The sequence below is a fragment of the Marmota marmota genome, unplaced genomic scaffold (genome assembly GCF_001458135.2).
Source record: "Marmota marmota marmota unplaced genomic scaffold, marMar, whole genome shotgun sequence".
NCBI lineage: Eukaryota > Metazoa > Chordata > Mammalia > Rodentia > Sciuridae > Marmota > Marmota marmota.
The window spans coordinates 24,242,860-24,258,982 of NW_025999900.1; the positions used below are offsets into that span (position 1 = coordinate 24,242,860).

Genomic DNA, 16,123 nt, shown 5'->3' on the forward strand with positions numbered 1-16,123 from the left:
TTTCATAAAAGATTGAAACCAATTTGGAAAAGGGCTTATAATTTGGATTATAGCACGAACAAAAGGGCTGGAAATATAGCTTAGTGATAGAGTGCTTGCATAGCATGTAAGAGGCCATGGGTTTGACCCTCAGACCCACAAACATAATTATTTAAAAAAACATTTATTTTAAAAATAATTATTTTAATTAACTTAATTAAATGAAGAAGAAATAATTGGTGGGAATGGAAGGTGAAGTCAGAAGCAGCAAAATGGATACTAGAAGAACTATCTGTCCTCCAAACGAAGTGGAATAGCTGACCCCATGGTTTAGGCTTCATTAAGTTCCCCAATTCTGGATAAGCCTCCAAAAGCAAATGTTAGCGGAAAAAATGCAGCTAATTAGAAAAGATATTATGTATCATTTACTTAAAATAACAATTTATTGACATATAAACCAATAGAACCAAACAGTATTAATAAAACCCTTTTATCTTCAGGACAGAGGCAATGCTCTAAGCGAGCATTAAACAGCTCTGAAGCTGCCAGGCACTCCCCGCAACTTAGGAGGCTGAGGCCCTCAACTTAGTGAGACCCTATCTCAAAATAAAAAACAAAAAGGGCTGAGGATGTATCTCAGTGGTAGAGTGCCTCTGGGTCTAATCCCAGTGCTAAAAAAACCCACAAAACAATAAAAACACCAGAGCTCTGATGCTAACAAAGGAGGGCACTAAACACAAATTTAGCATAGGGGTAAGAGTCTTTATGTCTTTCGGTGAAGACAAAGCCATTTGGTTGGCACTTCATAGGAATATCTTTCCACCAGGTCTTCATCATATGGTATGTGCCAGGAGTCTCCAGTTGTTTGCACCACTGTGTCATAGGTGAGAATATGCTGTTGAATTAAAAAGAGAACCAAACATTCAAACATTGAGAATAATGATAAAGGGCTACCCAGCTATTTCCCTTTCTTTTCAGACAACTTCTCAATTTACTTTGGAAGAGTAGTCACTGTCTTAACAATGGATTTTCAAAGAGCAGCTAATTCAGTGATGATGAATGTTGGAAGATGGATATTAGGGAAAATTTTCAAATATATGAAGGTAGAGAAATAGCATAATGAACTCCCACATACTCAGCTTCAATCATTATCAACTCACAGCTAATCTTATTTTATCCATACCTTACCAACTTCCTTGCCATATCCATCTACCACCAAAATTATTTGGAAGCAAATTTCAGATATCATTTCTTCTGTATTACTTCACTGTATAGCTCCAAAAGATAAGGATTTATTTTTTAAGTGTAAGATCAATAAAATTATTACATTTAAGAAGTAATAATAACTGGCTGGAGATATAGCTCAGTGATAAGGCATATCATATGCTTAGCATGTACAAGGCCCTGTTTTCAATCCCAACACACACACACACACACACACACACACACAAACACACACACACACACACAGAAGAATGTCCACCGAAAACTAAAAAATAAATATTACAAAAAATTATCTCTCTAAAATAAATAAATAAATTCTTAATATCATCAAATTTCTACTGCTTATATTTCCTGATTATTATATGTACGTATATTTCATGATTTGTTTGAATAGAAATTAAACTAAGGTAATTACATTGTGACAGTGAGATACCTCTTATTTCTCTTTCAATCTAGAGGCAATTTTTCTCATCCCACCTCTATTTTTCTTACATCTGCTTTTCTTTTTGTTGTTGTTTGTTGATTTCAGAGGAAATCAGGTCAGTTGTCCTGTATCATTTCTCATAATACAGCCCTGATTTTGCTGACTGAGTCTCTGTGTAAGTATTTGATACTTATTTCCTGTAAATTTGTTGTTTTATAAATTTTTATTTATTTTTAAAATTTACAAATAAAAATTATTGTATATAGCAGTGTTTTGAAATACTTACACATTGCGGAATGGCCACATCAAGCTAATTAACATATGAGTTACCTCATCTATTTATCACTTTTTATAGTGAGAACACTTAAAAATATATTCTCTTAGCAATTTTCAAGGATCTAATATGTTGTGCCAGGTGTGGTGGCACACAAAGGTAATCCTAGCCACTCGGGAGGCTGAGATAGGAGGATTGCAAGTGCAAGACTAGGTAATTTAGTGAGACCCTATCTCAAAATAGAATATTTTTTAAAGGCTGGGGGTATAATTCAGTGGTAGATTATCCTTGGATTAAACCCCCAGTATCACACACACACACACAAAAGAATATGTTGTTGTTAACAATAGTCAATCATCATATCGTACAATAAATTTCATAAACTCTTACTATCTAACTGAAACTTTGCATTTTTTTGTCCCACATCTCCTCATCTCTATGATTTCTGACCATCAGAACAATGGGCCAGTGTATTTTTCTTTATTCTTTTCTCTCCTTTTTCTTTTTTTTTTTTTGGAGTGGGGCTCGAACACAGGGGCATTCTACCTCTGAGCTACATCCCTGGCCTTTTTTGGAGGCAAGGGGGTACCGGGGCTTGAAGTTAGAGGCACTCGACCACTAAGCCACATCCCCAGCCTTATTTAGTATCTTAAAAGAGACAGGGTCTCACTGAGCTGCTTAGTGCCTCGCTGTTGCTGAGGCTGGCTTTGAACTTGCGATCCTCCTATCTCAGCCTCCTGAGCTACTGGAATTAGAGGTGTGAGCCACTGAGCCTGGCTCCCAGCCCTTTTTATATTTTATTTTGAGACAGGATCTCACTAAGTTGCTGAAGCTGGCCTCAAACTTGTGGTCCTCTTGCCTCAGCTGCCCAAGTTACTGGGATTACAGGAACATGCCACCATTTCTGGCCAATATATTTTTCTGTAATAATTCTCCTTTGGATTTTTTCCCCTTTGTTTTCACAACAGGCATTTCTGTGCTATAAGTATCTAAACTGCCTCAGAAATGATTTTAAACAGGAAAAATTAGTTACTCAGCAAAAGTAAAAGTATGACAAATGTAGGGATAAGAATTTTGAAGCTGGGTGTGGTGGTGCATGCCTGTAATCCCAGCAACTCAGGAGGCTGAGGCAGGACTGCGAGTTCAAAGCCAGCTTTAGCAACATAGCAAGGCCTTAACCAACTTAGTGAGATCCTGTCTCTAAATAAAATGCAAAAAAGGGCTGGGGATGTGGCTCAGTGGTTAAATGCCCCTGGGTTTGATCCCCAGTACCTCCCCCACAAAAAAGAATTTTGAGCCATTGCAAATAAACAGGGAAATGAAAAACCCATGTAAGAAGTCATAATTGATTACAAAATTGAAGTCACAACAAATGGCATCCCAGGTGTTTCAATATATAAGTTAATTTGGGGGATGACCTACAAGAACTTTTGCTCTGACAGACGCTCTGTTTCCAGGAATTGGCAAACAGCAAATACCAGAGTAAAACAACAACAAAGCATCTAGAGCTTTCAATTAATTACAACACTTTTTTAAACAATGCTACATTCTTACTATATGTTTGACTTTGTTAACATTATACATAGAGAACAGATACATACCTGAAAGGTTATTTTTGATCCTGGAAACCTATTTATAATTGCCAGCTGATGTCCTTGCTGCCACTTAAAGAATAGACGTTGGGTCTTGATATCAGGTAGACAGGCCTTGTGATCCCGCATTAGGTCTTTTGTGATAAACTTGCAGTGATTCCCCGAATTCAGTGTGGCATATAGAAGGAATGGATCATCTTCTGAGCTGAACCAATCATAAGAAAGGACAGAATCAAATACACCCCAGGAGACAGAGGACAGCATTTTTCACCAAGCATTTTACTTATTTTCCTACTTTTCTTAGAGGTGCCTCTGAATTCCTGACAGACATAATCTCAGTGATACTTAATAAACCACCTGGAAGTCCTTAGCTGGTAAGCAATACTATCTAGAGTCCACAGGGAAAGCTGAGGGGAGAGGATAGTAGTGTCTGGGACTCTTTCAACTCAATGGGGCTAACAATTTTCTTTTTACACTTAAAAGCTGGTTCTTTGTGGACATTTTTCCTATTTGCCTCACTTACCACAATGTACACAGTTTTTAAATTTTTCCTCACTCAAATTCAAGAAAATTCCAAAAAAGTACTAGGACAAGATGACACTTTCTTTGTAAGCCACCAAATAACTGGCTAGTCCCAAATCTGAAACTGTTATCTCAAAGCAGCTTGTGGGCAGTCACTAGGATCAGCACTGGATGACTCCTCCTACTTTGAGAAGAATCAGTGATTCAGAGTATCCAACAGATTGTCAATCTTAGCACTTACTTTTCATGTGTGTGGCAATAACTACCTTGGCTCAGTAAATTCGGACTAACCTGCGATATGGATGCTTTGTGCCTTAATTAAAAAGACCCAAATAGGACCACTTAAAATTCAGCTTATACTAAAGGAGTTCAAGTGAAATGACTGGAATCTGCCTTAAAAATCCCCGGGGGAGGGGGGGGAACAGATTGGAAAAAAAAAAAAAACACAAAAAGAAAATGTTGGGAGATGTATGGAACAAGATTAGCAAAATGATGGTAATTATTGGAGGTGGGTGAGAATTACATGGGAATTCACTGTACATACTATTTTTCTACTTTATGTTTGAAAAGGCTTCTTTGGTACATTAGTAGAAATTAGAGTCATATTAAAAAATTAAATATCCACAAAGGGGAATGAAGGGAAGAGGGTGTATAGGAAAGATAGTAGAATGAATTGGACATAACTTTCCTATGTTCATATATGAATACGTGACCAGTGTAACTCCACATCACGTACAATCACAAGAATGGGAAGCTTAAAACTATATATGTATAATATGTCAAAATACATTCTACTGTCATGTAAAACTAAAAATAACAAAAAATTTTTAAAAATTAAATATTCAAATTCAGAGACACAGAAGGTCAGTGAATCAGCCTTTACAATTGAGTTTGGAACTTCAGCTGGTACAGTAAACACCTGCTGCAAAACCAAACAGTGAGACCAACTTCCAACAGACTTCTTGGTTATAATACTGCATTTATCCAATTCTTTCAAACAAGAAAAATAATAATGATGGGCTAGGGCTGTAGCTCAGTGTCAGAGCACTTGCTTAGCATGTGTGAGGTGCTGGGTTTGATCCTTAGCACTGCATAAAAAACTGAACAAATAAAGGCATGCTGTCCATCTATAACTACAAAAAAAAATTCTTAGAAAAAAAGAAAAATAATAATGATGATGACAGCAACTAAGATATATGCTTTCCATGTATTTTGTGCTGTACAAACAGTTTAACATGTATAATTTATAAGTATTGTCTCAAATAACCTTCCCAACATCATGAAGATTACATATGAAGAAAGGAAGACCCAGAGAAAGGAATACCTCTCCCAGATGGGAAGTGGCAGGGCTATAATCTGAACCAAGCATGCACTCCTAATGACTACTAATGTTGCCTACAGTGATTGTATGAAGAGGATCTGGTCTTCTTTTGGAGAAATGGAAGCTCCTTCTCCTAGCAAAAGGAAAAAAGGGACCTGGTTTGGAATTCAGATGAGGAGTTGGCCTCCTGCTTCATGCAAAGAGAGTCATTTTTTAGGAATAAATACTTTGGAGAATACTAACAAACCTGGAGGCTATCACATTGGAACTAATGAAACCTAGGCTTAGGGCTGAGGCACACAAATAATCATCATCCAAAGCAAAGTGAGAAATAAATTTTTGTTATTAGCCTAACTAGTATGAAAACCTAAATGCACATTAAAAGTTCATATGTACTATTGAAGATTTGTGCTCCTGCTGGTTAGCTGCTTTCTTTTTACTTCATGGACAGTCTACATTTTTTTTTTTTTTACTGACCATGTTCCCCATATTCTTTTTGCTTCATAAGAAGCTGTGGCTCAGTAGCAAATTTCTCTTTATATTCAGGATAAAATCTAAGCCCCTTGTATATCTACCAGGACCCATAAGATCCTCTGTAATGTGGTCCCTGACTTTTCTATTATCTCAAAACTTAAGTACTTCCCCTGTTGCTGTTCTAGCCAATTCACATGGTCCTCTTGCTTTCTTCATAAATGCCAACTTTGCAGGGTGCAGTGGTGTACACCTGTAATCCTGGCAACTCGGAAGATTGAGGCAGGAGGATTGCAAATTTGAGGCCAACCTCAGCAACTCAGTGAGACCCTATCTCAAAATAAAAAATAAAAAGAGCTGGGGATGTATCTCAGTGGCAAAACATCTCTGGATTTAATCCCCAGTACCAAACAAAAATCTAAGCTTAGGGCTGGGGATGTGGCTCAAGCGGTAGCGCACTTGCCTGGCATGCATGCAGCCCGGGTTCGATCCTCAGCACCACATACAAACAAAGATGTTGTGTCCGCTGAAAACTAAAAAATAAATATTAAAAAAATTATCTCTCTCTCTCACTCTCTCTCTTAAAAAAAAAAAAATCTAAGCTTATTCCTGCCCTAGGACTGTTTTTTTTTTTTTTTTCTGAGGATTGAACACAAGGGCAAAGAAGCTCTACCAGTGAGCTAAATTTCCAGCTCTTTTCCCAGGGGCCTGCTAAATTACTCAGACTGACCTCAAACTTGCCATTCTCTTGCCTCAGCCTACTGAGTAGCTGGGATTATAGGCACATGTACAGTGGCTTTGTAAATGTTTGTGTTTCCTTCCTACCATTCAATCTTCCCAGCAGATTTACCCCCTCACAAAGGTCTTTCCTGATCACTTCAACCATTACCCTTTGATCTAACCCCTACCTAATCTCATTCTACTTTGCTTTATATTGCACTGACCACTGCCTAAAATGATATTACCTAATCTCACCCCTGATTTGTCTTCCTCCTATTTCTCTTTTCCTGATATCTCTTTTATCCTCATCTATTTAAGTTTCTTCTGTTGTAGAAACTATATTTTGTAGCTGCATCAAAATATTTTTTTGAATAAGGTATGTACATATACATCCATTTTTAAAATTGCAAAAGCAGGTAACACACAAGCAGATGACTAGAGCCTAGTGTAATTTACCTTTTATCTCCATTACTTACATGTCATCAGCAAAAAAACAGCTGGCTTGCTTTTGCACTTTTTCCATCTCATCCTTTCTCCACCGGAAACGCTGTGTTAGCATGTGCTTCCGGCCCAGGATCAGCAGTTGCAGATTCTGTTTGGCTAGTTGAGAAACTACATCCAAGAGCTAAAAAACAAAACCAGCATCCAAAAGGGTCAAGAGAAAAATCTCAAGTAAGTGGAGTGATTTTTCTACCTGGTCATCTTAATGGTTAGGCTCTGTTTTCTGAAAAGCGGGTAAGAAAACAGCCCTTAATAATTTTCAATCTTCGAAAGCCTGAGGAAAATGCTTTCTTATTACAAATTAATGTATAATACTGACCACAGGCTATGCTACACTAGATCCAGGAGTGGATTTCTAAACAGAGCTGTGTCTGGTTGTTTTTATTTACACATAAAAAAAAAAGAAAACTATACACACACACACATATATATTTATATATAACTAAATATATACATATATGCATATATGTGTATGAGTGTGTGCATGCATATTTATTTAGTTAGTTTAAAATAAACTGAGTTCTCTAGAACCTATGGCAGGCATTTATACTAAAAAAGTTTGTTTTATGGATTCAGACATTGAAAGTACATTTATTTCAGAATACACATTACTTTTTCTTATCTTTCTTTCTCTTTCTTTCTCTCTCTCTCTCTCTCTCTTCGAGATGAGTCTTGTTAAGTTATCTAGGCTGGTTTCAAATTTTTGATTCCTCTGCCTCAGTCTTCCAAATAGCTAGCATTTATAGGCATGTGCTACAGCATCAGGCTCCACTTATTCTTTTTATAAAACTATACCAAGATTACAAGTTATTTTCAATGAGCCTAGATATAAAATGGCAAGTGGATTCATTAATAGGGATCACAATTCTAAAAATTTTCCATATTCATTTCCACAACATTGTAAAGATACAGAAAAGAATGCAAACCAAAATACTTTTATTACTGATTTTTAAAATTTCCATCCAGCTAGGGAGACAAAAAAGACAAGGGTCCTTGCAGCTATAACCTGGCTCAGATAAACAGCCCTGAATTTATTAATATTAGGTTAAAGGTGGAAGCCCAAGGAAGGGCAGAAAAATTAGCTTGAACTACTCTGGGGCACCATCTTGTGGCTAAAAGGTCTCCGTTAACAGCAGCTCTCAGAAAACAACAAAAACAAAGGAGAATAAAGAAACAGGAAAGAAACATGAGTGAGCAGAATAAAGGCAATGGCCTGAAACACTATGACAGTCCAGCTATAAAAACCTACTTCCTTTGGAGTAAATTCCAAGGCTGGATCTAGTGGGTTGGGTCAGAGTCAAAGGTATATTCAGAAGATCAAAGAAAAGGAAAATTCAACTTAATTCTGTGTTAGATGAAAAAGAAATTAAATGTGGAAGATAGTACACCGCCCCCCCCCCCCCAACACACACACACAAAAAGAGGGATTGAATGCAGGGGCGCTCAATCATGAGTTACATTAGCTACATTCCCAGTTCTTTAAATTTTTTTAGATATAGGGTCTCCCTAAGTTGCCAAGGCTGTCCTCAAACTTGCAATCCTCCCGCCTTGACCTCCTGATTTGCTGGAATTACAGGCATGCACCATTGTGCTTGACTTTATATATCAGTCTCTCTCTCCCACTAAGTACAACTAAATCCCCTGGACAGCATATATAAAATTAACATGGGAAGACTTTTTTTTTTTTTGGTAGAACTGGGGATCAAACTTGGGACCTTGAATATGCCAGGGAAGCACTCTACCACTGAGCTATACCCCCAGCCCAGGAAGGCTTTTAAAGCTAGGGATAAAAGGCAAACTAGTGGGCTGGGGTTGTGGCTCAGTGATCGAGTGCTTGCCCAGCATGTGTTAGGAACTGGGTTTGATTCTTAGCACCACATATAAATACATGAATAAAGGTCCATCCACAACTAAAACAATATACATTAAAACAACAAAACAAAAACAAACTGGCTAAGGGCCTCAGGACATAAGGAATGGAAAGGCCAAAGCATGTAGTATAAACAAGCAAACAAACAAAACCCAAACACCACACAAACCAAAGGTCTGTTCTCTATCTACCTGGAAAATACCAGGTAAAATAATGACACCAGTAGACTGTGATGCAAGTTGTAACTAGAACATGTATCTTTGATACACTCAAAGATGCTACAGATGAGGGCTGGGGTTGTGGTAGAGCACTTGCCTAGCATGTGTGAAGCACTGGGTTCGATCCTCAGCACCACATAAAAATAAAGAAAGAAAGAAAGAAAGAAAGAAAGAAAGGTATTGTGTCCATCTACAACTAAAAAAATTTTTTAAAAAGATGCTACAGGGGTTTGGGGATGTGGCTCAAGTGGTAACGCGCTCACCTGGCATGCGCGGGGCGCTGGGTTCGATCCTCAGCACCACATAAAAATAAAATAAAGATGTTGTGTCTGCTGAAAAACTAAAATATAAATATTAAAAAAATTCTCTCTCTCTCTTTTAAAAAAAAAAAGATGCTACAGTTGAAAAGAAAAAAATCCAAAACCCACTAAGATAAATAAAAGTGGAATTCTAAGAAAAGTTCAAGTAACCCACAGGAAGGCAGGAAAATAATTCAGGAAAAACAAACAATGAAAATAGATAATAGAAAACAAAAAAATAAAATGGCAGGCATATGCCCTAACATATCAGTAGCAGCATAAGGTATAAAGGGCCCAAATATGTCAATTAAAGGACAGACATTGTTAGAGTTGAATTTTTGCCAATCTTACATGTTAAAAATATAATTCTATTACATGCTAACTAAAAGAAACTCAATTCTGATTTAGGTTGTTTTCTATATTCCATACTATTTTGCTATCATCCTTAAGATGTTTAAAGTACAATTCTCTAGTAATCAGAAGAGTAAGAACATTTCAGATTAATATTTGGTACAAACATTGTCTAGTTTGGCTTCTACCCTAGTTCGATTTTTCTCCTGTAGATAAAAAGATTTTTTTTAAGGCTCACACATAACATATTTAGTTTTGGCACAAAACTACTAAAAAGTAGTTCCTGACCTCAGGGTAAAAATATAATTGGCAGGGCTATAAGTGTTAGAAACAACTGCGTAGGGGTGCTTAGGAAATAGAAAACTGGGAGGTGGGAGAGGCCAGAGAGGGCCATACTTCTGAGTAATCCTAAAAAGCAAATATCACTTCCTTTTCCATTCTTACAACTTTTTACCTCCCCCTCTTCAGGCTCTAGTTCTAGTACTTCCTGGGATTGTATGTACTATACATTTTCAAAATGTCTAAAGTCTTTGGGATGTGATGTCTACCAAAAATAAGAAAATCTGTGCCAGTTCTTGATAACTATAAAACTGGGCGAGGTGGTACACACCTGTAATCCTAGCAGTTCGAGAGGCTAAGACAGGAGGATCACAAATTCGGGATCAGCCTGGGCAAACTTTGTGAGACCCTATCTCTAAAAAATATAGAGCTAGAGATATAGTTCAGTGGTAGAATGTCCCTGGCTTCAATTTCCAGTACCACACATAAAAAGGGCTGGGTATGTAAACTCAGTGGTAGAATACTCCTGGGTTCAATCAGTCTCTAGTATCACAAAACAAACAAAATAACTATAAGGAGGCTTAAAATATTAAAATGATATCATTATTACAATTAAAAATTTAACAATTTCTTAATTTTAAATATCCAATGGTCATATTTCTCTGAATTTAAAATTAAAATCTAAAAAAGCTATGTCCATTACAATTGCTTGATAGCTTTCTTAAGACTCTCTATAAGCTCCTCCTCCATCTTTTTTTTTTTATTTTTAGTATACTGGGGATTGAACCAGGGGGTGCTCTACCACTGAGCTATATCCCAGCACTTAATTTTTTAAAAAAATTTTTTTAGTTGTAGATGGACACAAATATCTTTATTTATTTATTTTTATGTGGTGCTAAGAATCAAACACAGTGCCTCACACATGTGAGGCAAGCACTCTACCATTGAGCCACACCCCTAGCCCCTAAAATTTTTGAGACAGGGTCTTGATAAGTTGCCCAGGCTGTCCTCTAACATGTGATCCTTTTCCTTCAGCCTCTCTGGTAGCTGGGATTATGTGTGTGTGCCACAGTACTGGCTTCCTCCTCCATTTCCTTTTCCCCTTAGAGTAAAAGAAATGTGGCTATTCTTACAAAATTTCCCACATTTAGGGTACTGCTCATTGCCTCCCTCTGACATCACATAATAGAACCTCCAGTTCTCTATATTTTCTGTAAAATGGTAGTTGGATCTAGAGGCTGGATCAAATTCAAGGATTTTGTTTTGTTGTTGTTTTGGTTATGCATGTATAATAGTGTGCTTGTGGGTGTGTATATGTACCTATTTAAAATCATCTTTTTTTTGCATTTAAAAATTATTTTTATTTATTTTTCTTACATACATGACAATAGTGGAATGCATTACAATCATAATCATCCCTTCACAGCACAATTTTTTGTAACTCTGTATATAAAGTATGTTCACGCCAAATTATGCCATTATACATGAGCTCTCTTATTTATTTTATTTTTTTAAATCATGGTCTTGATAAAGTTAAAAGGCTAGTTCATCTATCAACATTACTGAGAACCTTCTCTATAAGGTTTTATAGACACTAAGCAGGGACTGTTTGATACAGATCTAAAGGTACAATTAACCTCAAGTGCAAAGAGGGAGCATAAAGGAGGGGTGCTTCCATCAGACTCAGGGTAAGGTCAGAGAAGTCTTCACAGAGCAAGTGACAGCAGAGCTCAATTTTCAGACCAATTATCCAGGCAACAAATGGGAGTTTCCAAAGACAAGGAATGGCATGTTGATTGTGTTCTTTATCAGCACACTGAATTTGAGAAACTGCAAGGTATCAAATGTGGCTGAGGCAGAGGTATAGCAGAAAGTACCAGAAATACTGTAGGAATAAATGCAGGGGTCAGATTACAGGGGTCTGTGAAAGCTGATAAATCTTCCTGCATGAAAGCACTGGGGGACAAGCAAAGGATTTAAGACAGCACAGTGACATAACTACCATTTTAGAGAGATCAAAATTATGGATTGCAAGAAGGCTGGACTAGAACAGGCAGATCAATTAGAAGGCTTCTGCAGTAATCCAGGCAAGAGATAATGAGAAAACTAGCAATAAAGTTGGAGAGATGAGAGCCAGTAAAGCAGAACTGAGCAGACTTAGTCACTGACTGGATGTGAGAAATAAAGGGGAAGGATAAGGCAAGGAAGATTTGGACCACCAGACAGAGAATGGTACCAAGACAAATTCCTTTATTTATATGTGGTGCTGAGAATCGAATTCAGTGCCTCACACATGCTAGGCAAGCACTCCTCTACAACTAAACCACACCCCTAACCCCCCAAGACAGATTCTTGAGAGGAAGAGCTCTTGATATCCCTAGGTAGGAGATTTTTTCATTAGGTAGCTGGTTATGTGGGGCTCTACCATTTATGGGAAGGCTCTGGGCTCCAGATAAAGATCTGGGAGTCATGAGTGTAGATGAGCTATAATAGGATAGGATAAAGGGAAGAAAGCAGAGGATGAAACCTGAGGATAGTACTATTTAAAGGAGAGTGTGAAGACAGAAGAAGAAATATAAGGAAGACCAGAAAAAGATTGTAAGGAACATTTTAAGAAGGAGGTAGAGGGTTAAGTATCAGTGCTACAAAGGCATCATGTAAGATAAGGACCAACATGTGGCCTATAACTCAGTGGAATAATTTGATGATCCTATAGGGATTAGGAGTGAGCTTTCAGTTGCTTCCCTAAACCCTACGTAAGACTGCAGTTTGCTTTGCATGGACAGATTGCATCCTACAAGCACAGCTGTTTTGATGAGCAATCAGTTCTGTTCTTTATTTCACATACTGAGTGGTATGGATTCTTCAAAATCCAGCCTTCCCAGCACCACTGTGAAGGGAGCAGGTTTTTTGGATTTGTTCTTTAAAGATGAAAGAAATTTGAGAATATTTACCTTTTGATCACACACACACACACACACACACACACACACAAAAAACAGTAGCAAGGTAGAGGCTGAAGACATAGGCATAGAAGTGACAACTGCTGGAACAAGGTTCCTGAGAAAGCAGCAAGAGGCAGAATCCAGAGAAGAGGTGGAGAGAAAACCTCTTGCACTGAGATGGAAGAAGGATAATGATGGATTTAAATACAGAAAAATCTGATAGTATGTGTGTAAATGCATGGTATGTATGTAGATATGTGAAGCTGTTCCTCATGAGACCTTCTATTTTCTTTGTGCAATAGGAAGTGAATCACTGGCAGAGTTATGGGGAGGGAATGGAGTAGGAGGCTTCAGGGTCATTGTGCAAATGAGATAGAGCTGGTATAGAGACTGGGAGTGGGAGTTTCTACATGACCGCGCACACACACACACACACACACACAACCCTGAATGGGGTAAAGCTGGGGCTTAGTTTGAGGCCAGCAAGCCAATGCCCAGAGGTAGCAGCAGTCAGCCCAAATGTGAATTTACAGTGCTCAGTGTCCTGCCTGCCCAATAAGAGGGAGCAATTGGAAGACAGCTAGTGAGAATTAGTTTCTTGTTCTACACTAACATTTGGTGAAAAGGCACTTTCTGGTAGAACTATAACTGAAACATCAGTCATCTAATATTCTTCCTTTTTATTAGTAGTAACTGAATTCAGTAGTCCAAATTCATATTTATATCAGCATAGGATCTGTGATTTGGGTTCCGGCCTGAGTTGGAAATTTTGAATTCCAATTTTATTTATTTGCTGAGATACAAAATGTGAATAAAGTACCTCTGCCTATGCCTACATCTCCCTTCTCCCTTCTCTATCCTTAACAGTGTTATAAAAATTATCATCATAAATGAAAATGTAGCTGGGCATGGTGGCACACTCCTGTAATCCCAGCAGCTCAGAAGGCTGAGGCAGGAGGATCATGAGTTCAAAGCCAGCTTCAACAACTTAGTGAGGCCCTAAGCAACTCAGCAAGACTATGTTTCTAAATAAAATGCATAAAAGGGCTGGGAATGTGGCTTAGAGGTTAAGTGCTGCTGGCTTCAAATCCAGGTACCAAAAAAAAATAATAATAGAAAAAGTAAAATGGTATTTACATACAAATTTTTTGTATGTAAAGATGAGATAATCTTTGATAATTTTCTACAAGTTCTCAAAGCAATTTAGGAGGGAAGTCAGTGTTTTCTCATTTAGAGACTAAAGGAGCTAAGAGAAACCAGGGACTTATTCAAGGTGTTTCTGGGTGGTAATTCAGAGAAAGGATCTCAAAACCACCTGGATTAAAGGGGATGTTCTCTCTAACAATGCCTCTTCCTTTTAAATAAGTTTAAGAAACCACCAGAGGCCTATTTGATAAGGTGGTCCAGGAAGGCCGTGTGTTAGTGAAGTACATTTTCTTCTTTTTCTTTTTTGATACTGGGAATTGAACCTCAGGGTGCTTTATTACTAAACTATATCCCCAGCCCTTTTAATATTTTACTTTGAGACAAGGTCTTGCTAAGTTGTTTACCCTGATCCTTGAAGTAGCAGAATGTGTCTTCATGCGTAGGTGTGGCCTCCCACAGTGGGTCTTATTAAATTGCTAAAGTTGGTCTAGAACTTGTGATCCTCCTCCCTCAGCCTCCTGTAATTACAGCCTCCTGGGATTACAAATGTGGGACACCATGCCCAGCACATTTCCTTGATTATCGTACCTCTTTACCTTCTGTCAAACTTCTCTTCCTTTAATAAATCAGTGTAGGAATGGTGAGGAAAAACTTAGCCTTAGTTGGGGAGAGGTTCCAAATCTAGTTAGGGTCTAGATCTATCCATTAGTTAAGGTTCAGTACTCTTTGGATAATGCAGCTAGTGTCAACTCCTAGCACTTCTGATGCTATAACTCCATGTGTGAAATAAATGAATATAAATAGCTTTTAAGAAATCACAAAAGTTCAGATTCCTGAGCTCAGGAATAGTTTTCTTCTCTTTATAGGACCTGAGGTAGCAGGGGAATCTGGATTAAAGCAGAAATTGTTTTCACAGCCAGTGGCTATTTTAGTGCAAATTGGGACTGTGCAGAGGGTCTGTGGAGCAAAGAATCATCTATTTGACAGGTTTAACCTATTTTTTTTTGGGGGGGGGAGGGTGTGGTACTGGGGATTGAACTCCAGGGCACTCGACCACTAAGCCACATTCCCAGCCCCATTTTGTATTTTATTTAGAGACAAGGTCTCACTGAGTTGCTTAGCGCCTCAATTTTGCTAAGGCTGGCTTTGAACTCACGATCCTCCTGCCTCAGCCTCTGAGCTGCTGGGATTACAGGTGTGCACCACCGTGTCTGGCTAGGTCTAACCTTTTGGAAGTCTCATTTTTTTCTCAGATAAACTATGTGAGTCTTTACACCAAGGAGGATGTAAAGTGATTTAGTGTGTGCCTCCTTTCTTTTCCTACCAGAAATTTATGTTCATTGGACAAGCATCATGATAAGTGTTTTCATTATCTCATTTTAATTACAAGACAATTATATGAGTTAGGTCTTATCATTATTTTTGATCTGCCTTCTCTTTACACATATACAGAATTGCAGTTCAGAACCTAAGCTGATAAAGGAAAGCAAATTCATTTTAAATAAAATACTGATGTTAAGGACAATGTTTTTCTTTATTCATAAGTGTAGATACTTAAAATTCCATAAACAACAGAAGTTCTTAAAATAAGCACTAATAGACTACATATTCTTTCCACATAAATGAATTCCAACTTCTAACACTAGTTACAGTTGTTTGGGAGACTGGAGCCAGGAAATACTTCTCCATTTTTTTATATGATTGCTTTACTAAAAGACAACCTCACTGTAATGTGGGGATTAAACTAGGGCAAATGGTACTGGGTGAGAGTTTTCCTATTTGACTCTGGCTAGAATTCAGAATATGATGGGGTTAAGTCAAAGACAGACAAGAGAAAGCAAGAAAAATAAAGTTTTTTTGTTTTTGTTTTTGTTTTTTCACAAACTAAGAAACATAAAACCACTGTAGGGACAAAGATTATGAAGAACTCTCCTGGGGCAGTGTTCCAGGACTTGAAGACCACAAACATAATGTTTATAATTGATGC

The 16,123-nt window shown here is 37.7% G+C and overlaps 1 protein-coding gene across 2 annotated transcripts in view; it reads right to left on the bottom strand.

The window, feature by feature from the left end:
* Window positions 1-403: 403 nt before the first annotated feature.
* The window catches only part of Prorp (protein only RNase P catalytic subunit), a 123,004-nt gene continuing 107,284 nt past the window's right edge, over window positions 404-16,123 (bottom strand). For both annotated transcript variants that reach the window (XM_048798682.1, XM_015491536.2), the window contains exons 6-8: window positions 7,004-7,152; window positions 3,503-3,698; window positions 404-874 (exon numbers count right to left, since the gene is read on the bottom strand). In XM_048798682.1, the coding sequence (XP_048654639.1) occupies window positions 743-874; window positions 3,503-3,698; window positions 7,004-7,152 (477 nt within the window). In that variant the 3' untranslated portion in view covers window positions 404-742. The remainder of the gene's footprint in view (window positions 875-3,502; window positions 3,699-7,003; window positions 7,153-16,123) is intronic.